The sequence below is a fragment of the Xiphophorus couchianus genome, chromosome 16, assembly GCF_001444195.1.
Source record: "Xiphophorus couchianus chromosome 16, X_couchianus-1.0, whole genome shotgun sequence".
NCBI lineage: Eukaryota > Metazoa > Chordata > Actinopteri > Cyprinodontiformes > Poeciliidae > Xiphophorus > Xiphophorus couchianus.
This window is the reverse complement of record NC_040243.1, coordinates 10,499,702-10,518,078: the sequence shown is the minus strand read 5'-3', so window position 1 is coordinate 10,518,078 and position 18,377 is coordinate 10,499,702. Positions and strand designations below refer to the sequence as shown.

Below are 18,377 nucleotides of genomic sequence, written 5' to 3'. Positions count from 1 at the left end.
CCACATTAACCAAGCTTTACACATAAATAGTTTAAGATCTTGTTTAATTGTTTTGCTTTTATATAACTGGTGTTGTAAGCTTGTTGTAATTTATGTATTTCATCTATTTCAGCTGTCCAGAGTTGTGACCTTCATCCAGCTGTCTTTGGCAACCTTTTACTGTTATCATTCTGTTTTGTTTTCAAAACAAAATCCTCTGTTCTGGGCTTTAGCATTTAATTAAACAGACTAAAAATGTTTTAGAAATGACCTCAAATTTGACTCCCCCCAAAGCAAAGAAAAAACACACATAAAGTCAAATACACAAGATTTTGAATCTCATTGCAGCTTATTTAAAGTCTGTTATGAGACATTTTGTGGAAAGAATTTGAATATTTAAAAAATCCCATTAAAAGATGACCATGTTTTTTTTTCCACCTAGAAAATGATAAACTATCACTATCAACGAGGCTGATGTGACAGAGGTCTTTTAAGCATCATCAAAAAAGTCTACAGTATAAAACATATAAATCTAACAAAATTATATGTATTTGCCTCTCTGTAATTTAATGTTGGCAAGTATACATTGGTAAGAGGGGGAAAAACAAGTTAAACTTAATACGTGCAGATGTTTATGGATAGTTAAAGCAAAATACCAGTCTTTAAGCATTAAGGAGCTATTTTATCAGCATTTTTTTTTTTTTAACTACAGGAGTTATTTTCCCCCTCTTGTTCGATTAGTTGAGTGTAATTTCATATGACTCAGCGTACGTCCCTAGCTGATTACAGCCAGTCAGAGCGGCCGCCAGCCGCTGGCATCCTGCGTCTTTAAGGAGACGCGGAAAAGAGAGGGCGTGTTCACGCACTCACGCTACTGCAGGAGGCATTGTAGTGAGTTCCTGAGCCTCAGAGCAGAAGCATCGTTTGTGAGGATGCGGGGACAGCTGCTGTAGAATTGACCTAATATCATAACTCTGCTTTCTAAAAGCGCTGCTTGGAGTACAAAGGGCACGTCTGAGCGCCTCACATCTGATTCAGTTGGATGAACGCATCGCCACATTATTCTAGATCTGCTGGGGGCCTAGGAGCGGAGCACCAGCTGTTTTATGAATGGGATGCTCGGTAAGTCTACATGCATTTGTTTTCTTTTTTCTTAACAAAAACACTGGCACCTAAGCACTCAAAAGGTGAAGTACACCTTTGCAATATGTGCAGATAAACATTTCCTTTTCAGTGCTCCAGCTGAGAGCGGCTGCTGACGGTCAGCTGTTATTGTTCTGCCTCTGACCCACCCAGAATCAGCAGCGCTTTATTGTAATATGATCGAGCCTTTCACAGTAGCTAGCCCAAGTGGGCTCCAAGACGTACAGAGGTCACTTATTTATTGTTTTTTTTTTTCCTCCATAAATTCTTGTGGAGGAAGCATAATCGAATATTTATTTATTTATTTATTACTTTTTTTATATATATATTGTTTATTGCATATGTCTAGAAACGTGTTAAGAAAAGGAGGAATAAAACCAAAACCTGTTTCATAACAATCGCACTTTCTGTAAAACGTGAGCTCTGAAACACTTGTGCAAACTTTAGGAAGTGGAGAAACTAACTAACTGACTGATGGTGGCAAAAAAGCCATATTTTGCATCTTCTTGCTGTGTTCCTTTCATCCCTGAGCCTGATGAGTTGTCATTATTGGGATTCTCACTGTATGATAATCTTGAGTAAGAATATTTAAGCAGTATAGTATTCACACAATAGATGAAAATTGATAAACGTTTGATAAATTTAGTATTTTTTAACTTCTCTGGGCTTTTTGTGCAGAAAATAGCTTGGTTTTCTGCATTTTACAGAGTAGCACAAAACAATAGTCTATTAGCTGGTTAAATAGTCAAGCTATCTGCTCAGAACAGCCCACAATCAGCTGCTTACATGACAAACTGCTCTTACAGACTCAGAGGTGCCTTTGCCTATGCACGTCCATTTTGTCCCTTCTTTCTTCCATTTCATAACTGTTAGCAAACCATTTTTGTCAGGTTATAGTTTAATGTTCTCATGGGCCAGTTGATTCAGATCACAACTCCTGATCAAGCGCAAATTAGCACAGGTGACCTTCTGCTGGTAGTTACTAGCTGTTGGAGTCACATGATAGATATTTGTCACCATTTTGAACCAACTCTGTCCCACATCCTGACAAAAAAACCCCAAACAAACCTAACAAACAGAACAAAAATATTTACAATGGAGCAGCAACAAGCTGTAAAAGTGCAAGATGTTGATGTGATAAAATTATGACTGGTGCCTCATGCCACTCTTTCGTTTTTGTAAGCAAAGAAAGAGTCAGGTGGTGTATTTTCAGCCAGCAGGCCAGCAGTGCACAGCACTTTGTGAGGAATGGAGAAATGTTACACTTTGGTCCATAACTTGAATCACTTTTTTTTTGTGCTGTTTTATTGCAAAAACTAAAAGCTACCGAGATAGGATGACCTAAAATTTTGAATATATATATACTTGGCATTCCTGAAGAGTAATTTTGGCAAAAGTGCTAAATGATGAGCTCATTGAATGGGGGTGTAAAAAGACCTGGCTCAGGTTTGTATGCCGTTGCTCCTTTATTACCATCCCAACAAGACCTCACTTGTTCGAGGAGATGAGGTTAACGGTTGTCTTTTGTTTGTGTGACAAATTAGGTAGTTCATCTTTGTTTTTGCAGCTCTAAATGTGGCATTCGATCAGCTTAAACCAGAACAGGCTGGGGGCTTTCTGAGATGTCACATTGTGTCAGTCTGTGTGATGGACCTAGGCAAACAAGCAGGCACCATCTCTGAGACTAATGTGTCATATTTGGCCTATTTGCTCTTCTCAGAAGTTCCTTTAGAACTGGTTTTGGCCAGCTTACTCAGATTCTGCGCTCTATTATTCTGTTTTATAATTTAGAAAACCTTTGATTACAAACAGGATACATGATGGCACAGAGTAAAGGTAGTTTGCTTCTTGTAATGTTGGTCATGGTGTTAATAACCACTCAGGTTTTTTGGCTGCAGCACAGCTCAGATGATCTTCTGCTGTCTCATTTCTCAGGAAAAACAGCCCTACTGTAATTTACAAACATGAGCAAAGTTGTGCCATTTAGTGGTTTAACCTGCACCTTGTCTGCATTACAAAAATGCTGCTGTGGTAGCAGTTGAGTTAACCTGAGTTACTTTGTGGTCACTTTCAGAATGGCACCAATGTTTGAACATGTTTGCAGTTTGTGTGCTCATTTTAGGCTGTGTGTCCTGTTTGGCCCTTTCACATTCCAGGAAATACCAATGTAAACTGTGTTTTTTCCCTTTTTTTCAAATCTTGGACTGGTGGATGGGGGTTCCGATTTTTGGGGGATTATTATGCAGACTAGCTTAGCTTTGTTTGTGGCAAATCTTGAAATACCTCACATGCTGTTTTTGTATTTAACAGTCCTCTTCAAATTATGCACAGAACATTAAAGCATTGTAGAAATACAATTTTAATTCTCTCAGCTAGATTGTTTTGTGATCTAAGACATCCTGTTCCTTTTCACAATAATGTCATCATCTAAACATTACGTTTGTTTTGAAGTACCCTATTTGTGCTCTGCCTGATATGTTTTTTGTTTTGTTTTGTTCGTTCCTGTATCTTTTGTTTGGCTGCATTGTTTTTCTGGGCTGATCCAGCCTGACCCATTATGCTCAAGTTTGGTAGCTGCAGGAAATGTTTCTTCTCTGAAGAAGAAGCATTCATCATTGCCTTGTTACTTGACGGGGCTTCGGCTTGGACTTCATGTTACTCAATGAATTAATTCCAAAAAAGTCTTGGTAGTGTGTAATATGCCAATTAAGATATAACACGCACAAGGTTTTCCCCCAGAAAACTTGCTAAGCCAGGTGGTTGTGGAGCACTGGCAGTCATTCATCAAATGGCTCGCCATGATTTTGAGTTAAAAAATGTTTAAAGTTGACAGTTGATTAGTGTGTTTGAATCGGGGTTCCCTCTAACCAGAAATTTGTTTAATTGTCGGTTTGTTTCACGCAGGACAGATAATGGTGGCCGCCGCCTCCGACTACAATTTCATATGCAAATAATCTTTAGATTCTGTGTAAATAACTTCCCAATAGAAACAAATCAATGGTTTTCAAAGGTTTGTCAAATGTAATTCAGGTTACGGTAATATACTCTTTGACTTTTTTGAAATTGGATAAACTCCTGCATGTGAGATTTTAAATGACTATATATATTAATTTTATTAAAACCTCACCTGAAAAAAGCATGTTATATTCAGTTATTACATTTAAAACAATTTCTCCCACAAAAGAAACTGGCAAATTCTTAACATGGGTTCACTCACTAATTAGTTATTTGAGGATCTAGACCAATTCAGTGTTCCGTACTGACATTTTGTTAAAAAAACCCCCCAAAAAACATATTTTTCAGCCACTGGGAATGGCATAATACCAAAAAATACCGAGACACTAAATTGTACCTCAGCATGGGGAAAACTAAAAGAGATTTTTCTGCTTTGAACACTAAATACAGCAGCTAGATGAATTGGAAGCGCATGGTGAAAGCAGGCAATTTGTTTTTTTCTAGCTGCAAAATGACTTCTATTTGAGCAGTCGTCAATGGATATGTGAAGCATTGGCGCTATGTTTTGGTAAAGTTAAGATCTGTCGGCATCATTTTGAAGAATGAGAATAATCTGTTCCAAAGTTCAAATAGAAAATCACAAATATTTTGATTGCTGCTTTTTTTCCCCCTTCAGTGCTACAAAAGTGGGAGAAAAATGTCTGCTTGGGAATACGGTGTTTCACCGAGACAGTTTTATCCACTCATTACTGGAACATTGACTAAAATGTTCTTTTTGATGAATAGATTTGGATTTGAACCAAACTGTGGTTGAAAAGGCATGATATTGTAACTGTTTATAAGTTTTTGTTTTTACTTTCATAATGATCATAAAATAAGTGCAGTCAAATCAGTTGTGTTGGTCATTTGACCCTGTCTATGATTTATGTAAATGTCAGTGCAACTTGCTGTTTGGTCCCAAACATCCTTCCATGGGAGCAGATTTGTACCTTTTGTACTTGGTCGCATAAATCATTGAGTGATCGTAATCTTACATATTTTAGTTTATATGTAGCTGTTCTGTATGGCTAATCGTTTCACGACAGTTTGTGCGTTATCTATTATATAGCTTTCTTTTGTGTGTTTGTTTTTTTCCTTTGGAGCTGCTTTCTTGACTTCTATCAGTCTTTGCTTTTCTGACTTTTTAATAATGCAATTTATTCATGTTAAAATTTTCTGAGTCCCATGATTTATCTGCAGATTTTTCACCAACAAGCTTAGCTTTCTTCCTGGGTATTGTAGAACAGAACCTCATTTTTCTTCAGAAGCGCTTTACAAACGCCTACAAGCCAAAATTGAAATCTATCATCAGGTGGAGTGACGCAGCTTTCTGCGATAGAGAGAACCTGGCTGATGAAATCAAACCAAGGAGCTCCATTCGTTGCATTGAGAGCTGTTTGAGGCACATTGTTTGAGCATCAGTCTCTCATCCCTGCAGCTTATTAAAATTGAGTGTTGATGGAGATATGGGCTGTGTTTGTTTGGTCAGTCCGTCTGTAATGCACAATAATGGAGCAAATCCTTGTTTACACTGGGAACGGTCAGGAAGGGCAGGCTGATTTCCGGAGAGACGGGAGGGTTTGCAGCTTCATTTTCTCCCTGCCCTTCCTGTCCACATTACCCACCAACATTTTCTATGCATAAAATGTGGGCGTTTGTGTTTATGTAATTCTTACAGGAGGCTGACATCTGTGCCCCAGTGTTAATTGGTAATATTCTAATCATTCCCTGCACATTTTAGTCACCTGTTTGAGTACCTGAGTGTGTTTATGTATAAAAGTAGATAGATGACCCCATTGCGCTTCTTGACCTCACAGATCTTGGGAGGTTTATGATGTTTCCCAGTATTTAAAATGGTCTAAATAACTTCAATTTTTTGTCTAGTGTGCTTTTTTTTATTGATTCTTCCATTGTAAAGTTCTCAGTCCCTCTTATTACCGGTATATTGAGACACTAAATGCAACAGAGTAGTGCCAATAATTTCCACTCTCAAAAACTGCTATTCATTTTCAGCCATGCCAATTTCACAGATGATCCAAAGGTTTAGCAATGATGGCTGTAATTTCAGTAACCCGGCCCTGACACTGAATACTGATCAGAGATAATGGCAGTGCTGGAATGTAAAGCATTGTTTGTGAGTACAAAGCCATTGTAAGGCCGTAAAGGTGATGCCCATCAGTCTGGTTTAACGTGCAGAGTGCATTTCGTTTTTGAATGTGACAAACTGGAATACAGAATACTTGTCTGCTGTCAGTTAGTATCTGTAGTGGAAAAAGTTGTCAGTTTCTTCACAGATGCGAGAGAGAAAATAGGAGGCAGAGAGAGATTCTGAGTGTCATGTCTTGAGGCTTTGTTGGCTACAAATGGAACAGAGACAAGTCATCTCCTTTCGGGTCTTAGAGGTCAGTTGATACACATTTAACTGACTTACTTCAGGCCTGTTTGCTAGCAGAAAACAGTTTATTGACTGTTGGAGCCTTTTTGATAGTGCTGTTGCTGTCCATTTCTCGTCCTGTCTGATCTGGTTGTGTGGTGCAACAATCAGCTGATGGGAACTATAAAACTTATTAAAAAAATTTTTTATTTGATGTAGTGAGTGTCCTGCACTGCTGACCATCAATGTAATGTTTAAATGTTAAAACAGTGGTAGTTGTTTTTGTCTAGTCAGAGCTGACTGCTAGGATTATAATGATATACTCAGGTTCCAGGACAAGTCTAGGGTACTGATGAAAATCATATCACTAAAACATAATTCTTCTATTACCAAGTCTGACCATGGTGATGTAAATTCTACATATGGATATTTACACTTTTGGTTGATAATTGAACAGTTTTGTTGTAACATGTTTACAGCTTGGACTATTGGAATCCCATATATCCTCTTCCAAGCCAAAGTATGTATGGGACAGAATGAAATTGTCACTATATTGTTTCATATACTGTAAACTATACTGTTTCAAATAACCTATAATCAATACAGGATAATCCTTCCTAAGTTTGGCTAAAATGTCTATTATAATTTCATTATCACTCTCAAGTGTCAATTTTTTTTCTTTTTTTTTCACAATTAAAAAGATCAATTTGTGAATCTCAAACTGTGTTTTGTGAATTCTGATCCTGTCCAGAACTTAGTAATACAGATGAGCAAATGCAGTCTAGACTTTAAAGGTCTGAATTAGATGCTCAGATGCAGATTCTAACTTTCGTGACTGGTTAGACAATTGTATTCTCACAGTTCTTACAAATTGTCCTTTGTTCTCTGTCAAAGTACCTTTAAGGAGCCACACAAAGGATGAAAAAGTTAATGGATGTACCTTCAGTGATTTCTTTTTTTTTTTTTCTATCCCACAGTTGTTGGCAAGTCTTGGCTGCCAACAGGGCACTTCCTTTCTTACTTCAAAACAAGACTCAAACATGTACGGTAACTGCAGAACTAAAAGCCCTTGCTTTCATAGCAGTGGCTCATAATAGCTTAAACATGCTGACTGCGTCTGAACAGTGCCCAGTGAGATGCTACTTTGAGAAATATTGTGAAATTCTAATATCACAAGATCTTCTTACCTACTGCTGACATCAAATATTCTATTCACTAACCTCAGGACAGACAGATTTGGAAATTCCAAACATGAATGTAAGTTCAATTACCCACAGGCACTTTAGGTAGCAGAAAGCTCTAAAACTCTTCTGTTCTTTCATCCTTACAGAGCAGAACGCACTGCTGAGTGTGGCACTACATTAGCATAAAACGCTGCCTCGCTTCAGCTTCCTAGGTGTGAGCAGAGAACGAAAATACACATATTTGATTTCATAAGGTTTTATTTTTCCAAGAGGTAGAAAGTATTTCCTCCCATCACTGTACCTATAGGAGAATGTTTCTCGAGGAAGTGTGTTTGTAAAGTGCAGACATCTTCTGTGTGTGTGGCTTGCACGTTTTGCCCACGTTTGCTCTTGTGGGTTTTCTGTTTGTAGCTTGGTTTGTTCACAGTCTGGCGACCATCCTTGGTGTTGAGGTCTGAGATGGAAAGTCGACAAAAGAGGCGACTGTGAGTTTGCAAGTCTGTCTGATTCTCTGCAGTATTGATGAACTTGCAGTCTGCTTATGGTAGTCTGCCCCTGGGCCAATGTCAGCCAGTGCAGGGCTGCAGATGGCTCGACACTGTTGTTCTGCTTTTGTTTATTTATTCTGTCAGACAAGCTACCTGCAACTGCAGCATTTCCTGATTTCATCTTTCTGCTTGTCATTCATTTCATTATTGATTTAGTCGATGATGAAATTTTCTGAGTGATGTATTGTGTTCTTGTATCAAGAACCTTCAAATTTAAACAGAACTGGATTTCCAAGTACAAAACTAGTAACAGTTTTTACGTTCAGTATTCCTTGCTTACGGATTTGCATCATTCCTGAGACTACACGCTTTAACGGTCATAATGAACATTGTATAATTACAAAAACACTTGTGCCCATGTACACCAGATTTTTAAGTTTATGAGCTAAAGGTTTTTTCTGTTAAATCAACTAAATATAAAATAAAAATAGCTCCTGAGGCAGACATCTACTCATATAGAGACTTGTCTGGTCGTCTCCATGGGCAAACAATGGCAGAACTGACAGTAGAAAAAACTATTCAAAAAGAGGTGAGGGTTTTTGCCAATGCCATACTTCTTTCAAATCCTCAAGTGGTCCATTTAGGTAATTCCTAAGTATTTTCCAGGCTTTCACGTAAAAATGAAGGCTTTATTTGTCAATTCTCAACAGTCCACCTTGTTTTGTGTTGGGTTTTTTATTTCTAAGGGCATCTGCTTGATGTCTGTTGTTCCCATTTTGCGTGATTGAGAGATAATGTGATTTCCACTGTTTGCCCTGTGATTGCTCCTTCCTAAATGAGACAATCAGGTCTCCTAACTGAGTTGCAGGAAGATGGAATCTACCAGAAGCAATTTGTCTGCTTAATTACTGGTTCTTATCTTCTCTGGCCTTTCAGTTGCATTGGTGAAGCTCTTACAAGGATTACATTTTAGTGTTCACTGAAAAATAAGATGTATGCCAGTATGCAGCCTCAATGACAATCACCAGTTTTCACGCAGGGCAACCCCCTCCCTCCATGTCTTTGAGCCTCAGGTTATGCTGTTCTATATTCAGGTCAGTGATTTTAAATGATGCATGAATGCAGCAGTCCTCTTCTCCCAAACAGGAATAAAAAATATGCACAGTATGAAAAAGAGTGGACAGAGAAGGCATCAATACCTCATTCTGGAAATAGACCATAACTCACGTTAAAGTGTTCATCGAGGAGGGATCTCTTGTGCATCCGTATTGAACGGTATGGCTTAGAGTATTGACAAGAAGTGAAAAGTTGTGAACGTCTGAAACACAAATTATCCTGGCAGTCAATACTTTCCTGTTCTCTTGATCTGCAGTTTTCTTTTTACCATGCCTTTAAACTCCTGGTCCTTTGATGCACTTTTTTAATGCTTGCAAAGCAAGCAACATAATGGATGCATTTTATTATTATTGGGGTAATTTTGGACTAATGGCTAAAGTCACTGTTGACTTCATTTGATAAATAGACATTCTATAGTGTTTAATTGTCTCAGATTTATGCGGGTTTACATTTCAGGGTAAAAGTGCTAGTGAGGTCATTCATCTGAAGTAAAGGAATGCATATTAATTAACTCAATATTCACTTACTTTTTAATTTCAATTTATATTGGGTCTGTATCAGAGTAAGCATGAGCTGGAAGGAGACTTGTATAATATCAACTCAACATCCCTATGCAGTTTTGAAGTATGGAATTTTGTTTTATCATTTCCAACGTGCCTAAAAACAATTACAAATGTCTTGAGGGACAGTCATTTTGTGATGATGTGGTGAAAATTGGAAAGAGTAGAAACTATTTAAAGAGGCAGGGGCCAAATTCAAGGCGTAGACCAAGAAATCAAATTTTTCTTAAGGTATTGATATATACAGCAAATTCATAACAACTGAATATAACAGTTACTTGATTGTGCTATAAAAAATCTCTATGTGCAGGGAAGGGTTAATACACATTAACCCTTCCTTTAACAACAATCTGCAAGATAATGGAGGAATACCAGAGCTTTACTCTGTTCTCTCTTTATCTAAAGTTTCTCTAATTATTAGGATTTGTGTGTTTTTTAAAACTAACTTTTTTTAAACTTTGGTTCGCCCAAAGTTTCCAAAACAACTGAAGGTAATTTAGATGCATGATGCATAACTAGAGCTAATGTTACATTCCAGTGGCATAGATACATCTTTGGGAAGCAGACTAAAAATATAGCATTTTTGCAAATAGATGTGAAAAGAGTGCTGGAGCGACACTGGCGGCACTTTTGGAGTCATTCCCAGTGCGCTCGTGTTTATCACGGTTTCCATGCATGCTTGCACTGCTGCCTTTTCACTCAGCAGCTGAAATGCACCACATCCACATCAAGGCAGTTCAGTCAACCTCATAATCTGTACTTATCATTCAGAGAGACTCGAGATTCTGCTTTTTTGGGTAAGACCGTGTTTGTTTCTGAGAATCGTCACTGTCAAAAATGAAAAAATGCAGATGTGCCTCAGTCGGTCTTCCATTTGTTTTCCTATCCCCCCTCCCCGCGTTCTGTGTCTCCAGTGTGTTATTCTGGAGTTGGACCATAAGTCTGTTTATAAAGTCAAACCCCCTCTTTGACTCCCAAGGCTATTACCCAGAGGTTCCCACGCTTATGGCTGCCTTCTCAGGCCTAAGTGGGGTTTTTTTTGTTTTTTTTATTCTTTCCCTTTGCATTCACACACTAAGTTGTGGATGCCCATTCTTCTTCAAAACCAGCCAGTGCTGTCAAATTCATCTTATAGCTACAGGGAGCAGCTCTGACAGTGTGGGGCTGCAGAGCTTCTGGAAAGGGTTTAGAGTGAGCTGACGATAAACAGCCTGTGTGGTGGTATGTTACCCTTTTTTTTCACCAGGATGTTCCTGAAACAGGCTCCATTGAGCTTTTCAGCTTGATCTTGGCCTGCGGCTGAGATGGAAGAGTGGGAGGCAAGTTTTTCCCTTGTACCCGCTCATTTGATCAGCTTTTTGTTTTTCCCCTTTTATGCCACCCAAGAGAAACTCACCCAAAAAGGAGCAGCTTTTGTTGCTGGGTGTGAAAAATATCCCTTTCGTTATTTCCCCATAACAAGAGCAGGGCAGGCTGATTCAATAATAAACACATCTCTGGAAAATAAATGATTGTTTGTGTTTTGCTGGTGTTGCTTTTATGGTTTGGGGAAAAGTTTTTATAGCATCATCCGAGCTCAGTCAAAAATCTTTGTTTCTGTCATTTTAATTAATTCCACACGGGCCAAACAACAGCAACAACAACATGTATGCAGAGTAATGAATAATAACACAAAGACAACGCATGTTCTGTGTGCTTTCTTGAGGATGAGGCCTGAAGCTGTCTGCAACCTCCGACAGGAAATGGTGCTGCTTGCTTACTTGCAGCAGATTGTTTCTATGGGAACCAAAGCAGGTGTCTGCCTTAACAGGAAGAGAAGAAGAGGCTCAGCTAGTAGCAACGAAGTGGGCGGGGGCAAAAGAAAGAGGTCATTGAACTAAAAAGCCTGCCACCACATTACCGTTTTTTTTTTTGGTTTTTTTGGTACCACTAACAGAAGCTAATCTTGCCTTTGATCTTTTTTTGAAAGCTTATTAAAAACCAGAATCTATGCCGATGCCTTTTTTTTGGGTTTTAGTGTGACAACATAAAGACCAAAACAATGTGCTGTCAGTACAACAAGGTGAGCATTTCCTCTAGATTTCCCACCCAGATTATAGACATTCCTGTGTTATTTATAGGTGTCTGCAAGATCAAACGCAAGTATTTTCCATAGACCACCTTGACATTACGCTGTTTGTGTTATTTTATATTGAGTTGGATAGTTAATGAAAAACCCTGCCTCTGTCCTCTGTTGCACCACCTGGAGAGGTGGAGAAGGAGGAGGAGGAAGTAAGCGTGTCTGGCTGGCTGCCTGTGGTGAGGTTTCCTCTGTCGGAGCTTTTAATAATGCAGAAACACTTTCCATAAGCTGGCACTCAAGCCTCCAAGGGTTTACACACGTTTGTTTAAGAAGAGGATCGGTATGAAATATTGTAGGTCATGTCTTTTGATCTTAAGTCACCATATTCCCCATAATAATAAAGTGCTGGAGAAAGTCAAATTTCAAAGCCTTGCAAAAGTATTAATGTCCCTTGAACTCTTTCTACTTTGTTTTTCAGGCTGCAGTCACAAATGCCAGGGTATTTTATTGAGATTGTACGTGATTACCAACGCAAAGTAGTGCTTGTTTGTGAAGTTAAAGAAAAATATTGTTTTGTATCTACTGTGTGTTGGACCCTTATAAAGTACATTGATGTTTGCTGATGTAGTGTTACAGGCTGTATCAATACTTCTGCAAGGCATTCTAAAGTGAGCATTCATGTTGAATGTTTTGCTGAAATTGAAATTCACTATACTACCTATTTTGGTTGTATTATTTTTTGCAAATGTTGATCATTAATGTAAACATCTGATACACAATTATGAAGAATATTTTTGCACCTTTGCCATACACAGGGATTTGTAAATTTTAGTAATGTTTTGATGAAATGAGGCTGTAGTGAAAACTGATTTTTTTTTTTATTATAAAATCTACTTATTGGTGACTACGAATTTATTTTGTGGAAGCAAATCCCAGACTGTGACGCAAATGCAGTCTATTTTGATTTCTGTCGTGTTGCTCGGGTGAAATGTTGTCTTTTCTTTAACAGACATGCGTCTGTGAAACTACAACTTTACCTAATGATCAAAAACCATTGTCTCAGCTTGAGATCAGCACCTAATATGGCAGATCATATTCAACAATGATCAATTCTCCCCAACACAAAGCTTCACAATGCATATTAATTAACTTGTTTTTTGGTTTTTTTTATTTAAGAAGATTGAAGGCTGAGATGCGTCTTTCTGCACTTTATATGGTACATGACAGCTTTACTTTTATATTCTCTGTGATCTTATTTACCTTTTTTGGCCTATGTGTATAATTCTTAGCATATTAATATTACTACAGCCATTATAAATAAACACTCAAGCAGTGACTTGTTCAGCTTGATGTTTAATTGCTGAGTTAGAGGAAGAAAGTCATACATTAAAGCTCAGTTTTACGATGACATTAATGACCACAATGAGTGAATGTCAACTTCAGGCCACAGCCGTAATTGGCTCTTATTTACTAAGTATAAGGTTATTTAATGTGTGTGTATGTGTGTGTCGGGGTGTGCTTTTGTGTGTGAAGGCAGTCAAGGCTCAGCTTGCTAACGGGTTATTCCCAGCAGCCCTCAACTATCCTTTTCTGATTCCACAAGGTCTGTGGTTGGTGCTTTGCTCTCACTTGTAATACTGTTCTCACATAGAATCCTGTGGTGCTCTCACCATCTCTTTACTGCATTTTAGTGGCCATTTCTCAGGGATGAGCGGGAAGCCCTGCTTTTTATTACTGAGTTGTTTGTTAGCTCCAATTCTTGCAATTACTGGAGTCTTTTATTGTCGGAGAAAATGGCTCAATCTGAACGTTTATTTCTCTGTAGTTCACAGACACAGATATTTGCTTATGACTTTAATTTCTAATCCAGAGAACTTTTATTTGAACACTTAGTGTTTTTTGTCCTTCTGTTGTAAGCAAATGAAGAAAAAAAATCAGGCATCATCAGCATGTAATTCTAATGATTTCAGTTGTATAAATCTTTCAAAAATGTAAGATTATGGGACAAGTCCCATAACATTATCCTTTCATATCAACATGACATGGGGAGACAAAGAACTTTAGAAGATAAGTCAATAAAAAAAATCTGCTATCATCAACACAACATTTTTTAGCATATATTTGTTGGTGAAATTGTTTGAAAAGTCACTATTTCCAGATAGAATATCCATCTGCTATCTTTATGCTGTGAATGGTCACTAAGTTTGTGGTATTTGATATTCTGAAAGAAGGCCCACAAAACGTATTGGCTTCTTATTGTAGACAAAACATCTGATGAATTTCAAAGCTGCTTTTAGGCATTTCCACATTGGGCATTATTAGCATTGATCAGCAGTCTCTCTAATTACTACCTTGTAAATATTCATACCTCATAGGCTCCTGAAATTTCCAAAGACTTTAAGATCTATGGCAGATAGCAGTTTGGATAAAGCAATTTTCTGTATTGCATTTAGTTTTCGTATTCTTTCATAAACCTCTTGTGGCTTCCTTATGTCACACTGGAGTTACTATTATTGCTAGAGTTTTGAGATAACTTCCACAACCAATATTTACACAAAATGCATAATGGAAATCTCAGATAAAGGTTAAGCTGAGCAGCATAGAGCTCACCCTGCATTTGCAGACTCTGGTTATGGAGGACAAAACAGCTCTGCCTGTATATTTAAACTTGAAAAGTCTGTGTATTTTAAGCAGTTGTTTGTATGCAGTATTTGATATTACAATGAACCTTTAATTGAAGAGTTGTAGCTTATATTGGATTAGTCCCTTCTCTACTAGCTGTTCACCATCTTTTTGTTCCCTTCTTGTAATTTCTTTTTCTAATTTTTTTTGTTTCTATTTATTTCTAGGTTTCCCAGCTGACTGGAGTTAAGAAGCACCATTATTCCTTCCCAGGCTAATAAAGATTGAAATCTTGACTACCTCTCACTACACACCACCATGCCAATCTTAAAGCAGCTAGTCGCCACGTCTTCCCAGACAAAGCGTCGCTCACGTATGGACTTGACCAGGGAGATGATAAGTGCTCCCCTTGGTGATTTCCGTCACACTATGCATGTAGGTCGCAGTGGTGATGCCTTTGGAGACACGTCCTTCCTAAGCTCACACTCCGGGGAACCCTCCCCAGAGACAGCATCCTTTCCCCGCTCTCCTAGACCCGGCCTTTTGGCACGCACCTTTAGGAGCAGCAAGCGCTCGCAGTCGGTGACGCGAGTGGACCAGAGGAACGATCACACCCTGATGGTTCCTGGAGGCTCACCAACCTTTGTTAAAAACGCTATGTCGCTGCCTTTTCTCAACGATGAAAGCAGAGGGGACAACCTTGTATCTAAGAGCTTGTCTTCGAGTCCATTTAAGCAGCATGGGGAGCCTGACTGTGGAGTTGCAGCTGCAGCGGCGAACTTGCTCGAGCTGCAAGAAAGAAGCTTCGGTGAACTGACGGAGCTGCCAGAGAGTATCGTTCATTACGGCGGAGGTGGAATGAAGCACGCAGAGTCGGTCATGTCCTTCCATGTCGACTTGGGACCCTCCATGCTGAACGACATCTTGGATGTGATGCAAAAGGAGGAAGATGATCTTGGCTACGAGGAAGGCAAAAGCAGCGAGGGCCGTGCCTCGCCGGCACTGAGCAGCCACTGTGAGGAAGAGGATGATGAGAAGAAGGATGTGGAGGATCAAGGCAGAGTCCAGCAGGTGGAGACAGAAAGAGATGCAGCAGAGCATCCAGCCCACTCTAATGATCTGAGGCAGGAAGACGAAGGTCCCTACACTCCGGAGTACACTCCTGAGATACGTCCCAAACACCTGCTGCACCTGGACAGCTGCTCCATGTCGAGCTCTGGCTCCGCTGCCTTGTATGAAAAGCCAAACTACCAGAATTACACAGGAGACACAGACAGCGCCACATTCAGTGCACCACCTGAGGAGGAGAGTAACTTCTCCTCTTTCTTGGAGGATGAAGATGATGAGATCCACGTATAAGAGTTCAGACTCAAAATGACCAAGCTCCGGAAGACCTTTGGCAGTGTGGGTTTTCACTCTGAGCAGCAAGACGACACTGTAGTCGGCTCCTGTGGGACCAGGAACTTTCAGCTATTTTATGGCTATAAAGAAAGTTTGATTACTCCTTTTGGATGTGTCCAACTCTACTCACCAGAGCGCCTTACCCTTTTGAACACTGACATGGATTGGGGAGTTCACTGTCCGAATACCATTCCAGAAATAAACAGGGAGTTCTGGCTGAAAAGAAACTAGTTGAGGAGAGTAAAGAAAATGAACTCAACTCAGCCTTTCAATTTCTTTTTGCTTCTGTTTGTCATTGTGCTTTTTCTCCCTGGCTGTGGGACACCATGCAGCCTAAGCCGAACAGAAGGCCTCTGTCACAAGCGGACCACTGGTGGGTGTCCTGTCCCAATAAAGAGAGCTGTGTTTGTGACTGGAGTGCGAGCCCCAGCATCAAACCCCTTTCATCAGAAAATATTATGGCAGAGCTACATATCTTTCAGACTTTTTGCCCTTATTCTCACTCATGTAACTCAGGGTCCCTGTGACGCTGCCCGAGGGCAACCATCTCCCACTTTATTGCAGAACCACAAAGCCTAAACCGAAATTCTGTTCTGTTAGTCTAGAGGATGCCACGCGGAGCAAAGCTCAGTCAGGGGGATGCTTTAAAGTGATGCATTGGGCTCACTACAAAGAAGCTTGTTATCACAGGAAGCCGGGGAGGTGAAGAGTAGCGCGTGCCACATTCTTGGTTGTCCTTTCCTCTCTCTTTCCATTGAACGCATTGTTTTCTTTTTAAACTGATTCCCATCAGCACAAACTAGCTGCATTCCTTCTACTTTTTTGGGGGCTTTTTGACTTGACTCAAGAGCGGTTGAAAACCACTTCCTTCCGGTTTGTCTCACTTTTACATCCGAGCATCTGCAGTGCTGCAACCGAGCAGTTAAAAACTGATCCTCATTACTCAACAGACCCCATCACTACACATGAGGAGAGCTTGATGGTTAAAACTCAAATCTGCTGGCATGTAAAAGTAAGAAGACGCTACTAGTATCTGTAGTTGTTTTAGTAGAAAAAAAGCTCCCTCTCTTTTTCTGTGTTCGTTTGAAGGGCGGATGAAACAGAAGCCTCAGCCAGAGATAGATGCAAGAGCATTAAGGAGAAGATTGCTGGTTTTATGTAAGTTGCACAGTCATTGCAGCTCGTCTCTACCTCTTGCATCATCAGATCCATGAGACTTGAGCTGACTTGCGCAGATTGATTTCTGTGCCTTAACTGAAACTGACAGATGTGCCAAATTATAATATTTGAGGCCAAAAAAAAAAAATCATTTTGTGAAACTCAGTTTTGGGAGAGCCTGTTGAACATGTTAGTCCTTGTCTTTTCTGTATGATCTTAATTTAGACTTTCACAATGAAAAGATTTGAAAACGGATGGCCATTTAAGGGCAATAATTTTGCAGGACAAAGGAGGTACAGGATGAGTTTGCATAACTGGATATTTTTATGAGTTACACACTACACAATGTAATTATGTCTTTCTTGGTTTGTTTGAATGAGTCGCTATGTTTTCTTTATTCTTAATAAGCCTTACTGTTGTCTGTGCTTTGTATCTTTGATCTTTTTCCTATATTACCCAAATTAACCTATATTTTTCAATAAAAGAGAACCACACGCAACTTTGCTGTTGTATATTTTGTTATTGTTAGGGTAATATGCCTTGCTAATGTATTTGAACTCCTTGGACTTTTTCCACATGGTGTCGACTTACGGCTTCAGTCTACAATGTATTTTGTGGAAATTTTATGTGAAAAAGTCCTACGTAATTGGGATGTGGATTAAAAATCTGAAAACTACGTTATGCTTGTCTCCTAGGCTCTTCAAAGTCTATACTTTCTTCAATCCCCTTTTGATGCAGTTACTACTCTGGGTTGTGTGGGGTATGTCTACACCATCTTTGCCCTTTTGGGGACCTAAATTATTGGTCATTCCTTATTTGCGTAATATCTGACGTTCAGTCAGATTGAAGGATGAGCTGTGAATATTTCTTGCTCAATTAGGTTTGGACTTTGATTAGGCCACTTCTGACCAGAGCTATGGTAATTTAGCCAAGTCTAATAAAAATGAGATGAATGGAAATTGGGGCACACCAATGTCATCCAGACCTCAACGATTCTTAAACTGAGGGGGGTGCTGCACAAAATCTGAGTAGAGGCCAGAAATGGCCCCTCAACCTGCACTTTGGACACCTCTGAAACTAGATAAAGCAGTTCAAGGGGAATAAATACTTTTCCAGGACACTGTAGGACATCATAGAATATGCTGTGCTACTAAGTTGGAGCTTAACACATAAATTCTTTGAGTGCCTCCTCTGTTTCCTGTCTCTATTCTTTGGCTCTCCCAGAAGAGGAAGGAAGGAAGCAATAGAGGCCTTAGTGGGCTATATTTTTTAAGTGTACAATCTTAAAATGATGTG

The 18,377-nt window shown here is 39.3% G+C and overlaps 1 protein-coding gene across 1 annotated transcript; it reads left to right on the top strand.

Moving 5' to 3' along the window:
* The first annotated feature begins 844 nt into the window (after positions 1–844).
* Positions 845–17,757, top strand: cdc42ep4a (CDC42 effector protein (Rho GTPase binding) 4a). Its single transcript, XM_028042934.1, has 2 exons — positions 845–1,101; positions 14,750–17,757. Exon 2 carries the CDS (start codon positions 14,841–14,843, stop codon positions 15,879–15,881), a length of 1,041 nt encoding a protein of 346 aa, XP_027898735.1. The 5' UTR covers positions 845–1,101; positions 14,750–14,840; the 3' UTR covers positions 15,882–17,757.
* The last annotated feature ends 620 nt before the right edge of the window (positions 17,758–18,377 follow it).

Coding starts and splice junctions, on each gene's coding strand:
- cdc42ep4a (XM_028042934.1), top strand. CDS start 14,841: ATGCCAATCTTAAAGCAGCTAGTCGCCACGTCTTCCCAGACAAAGCGT.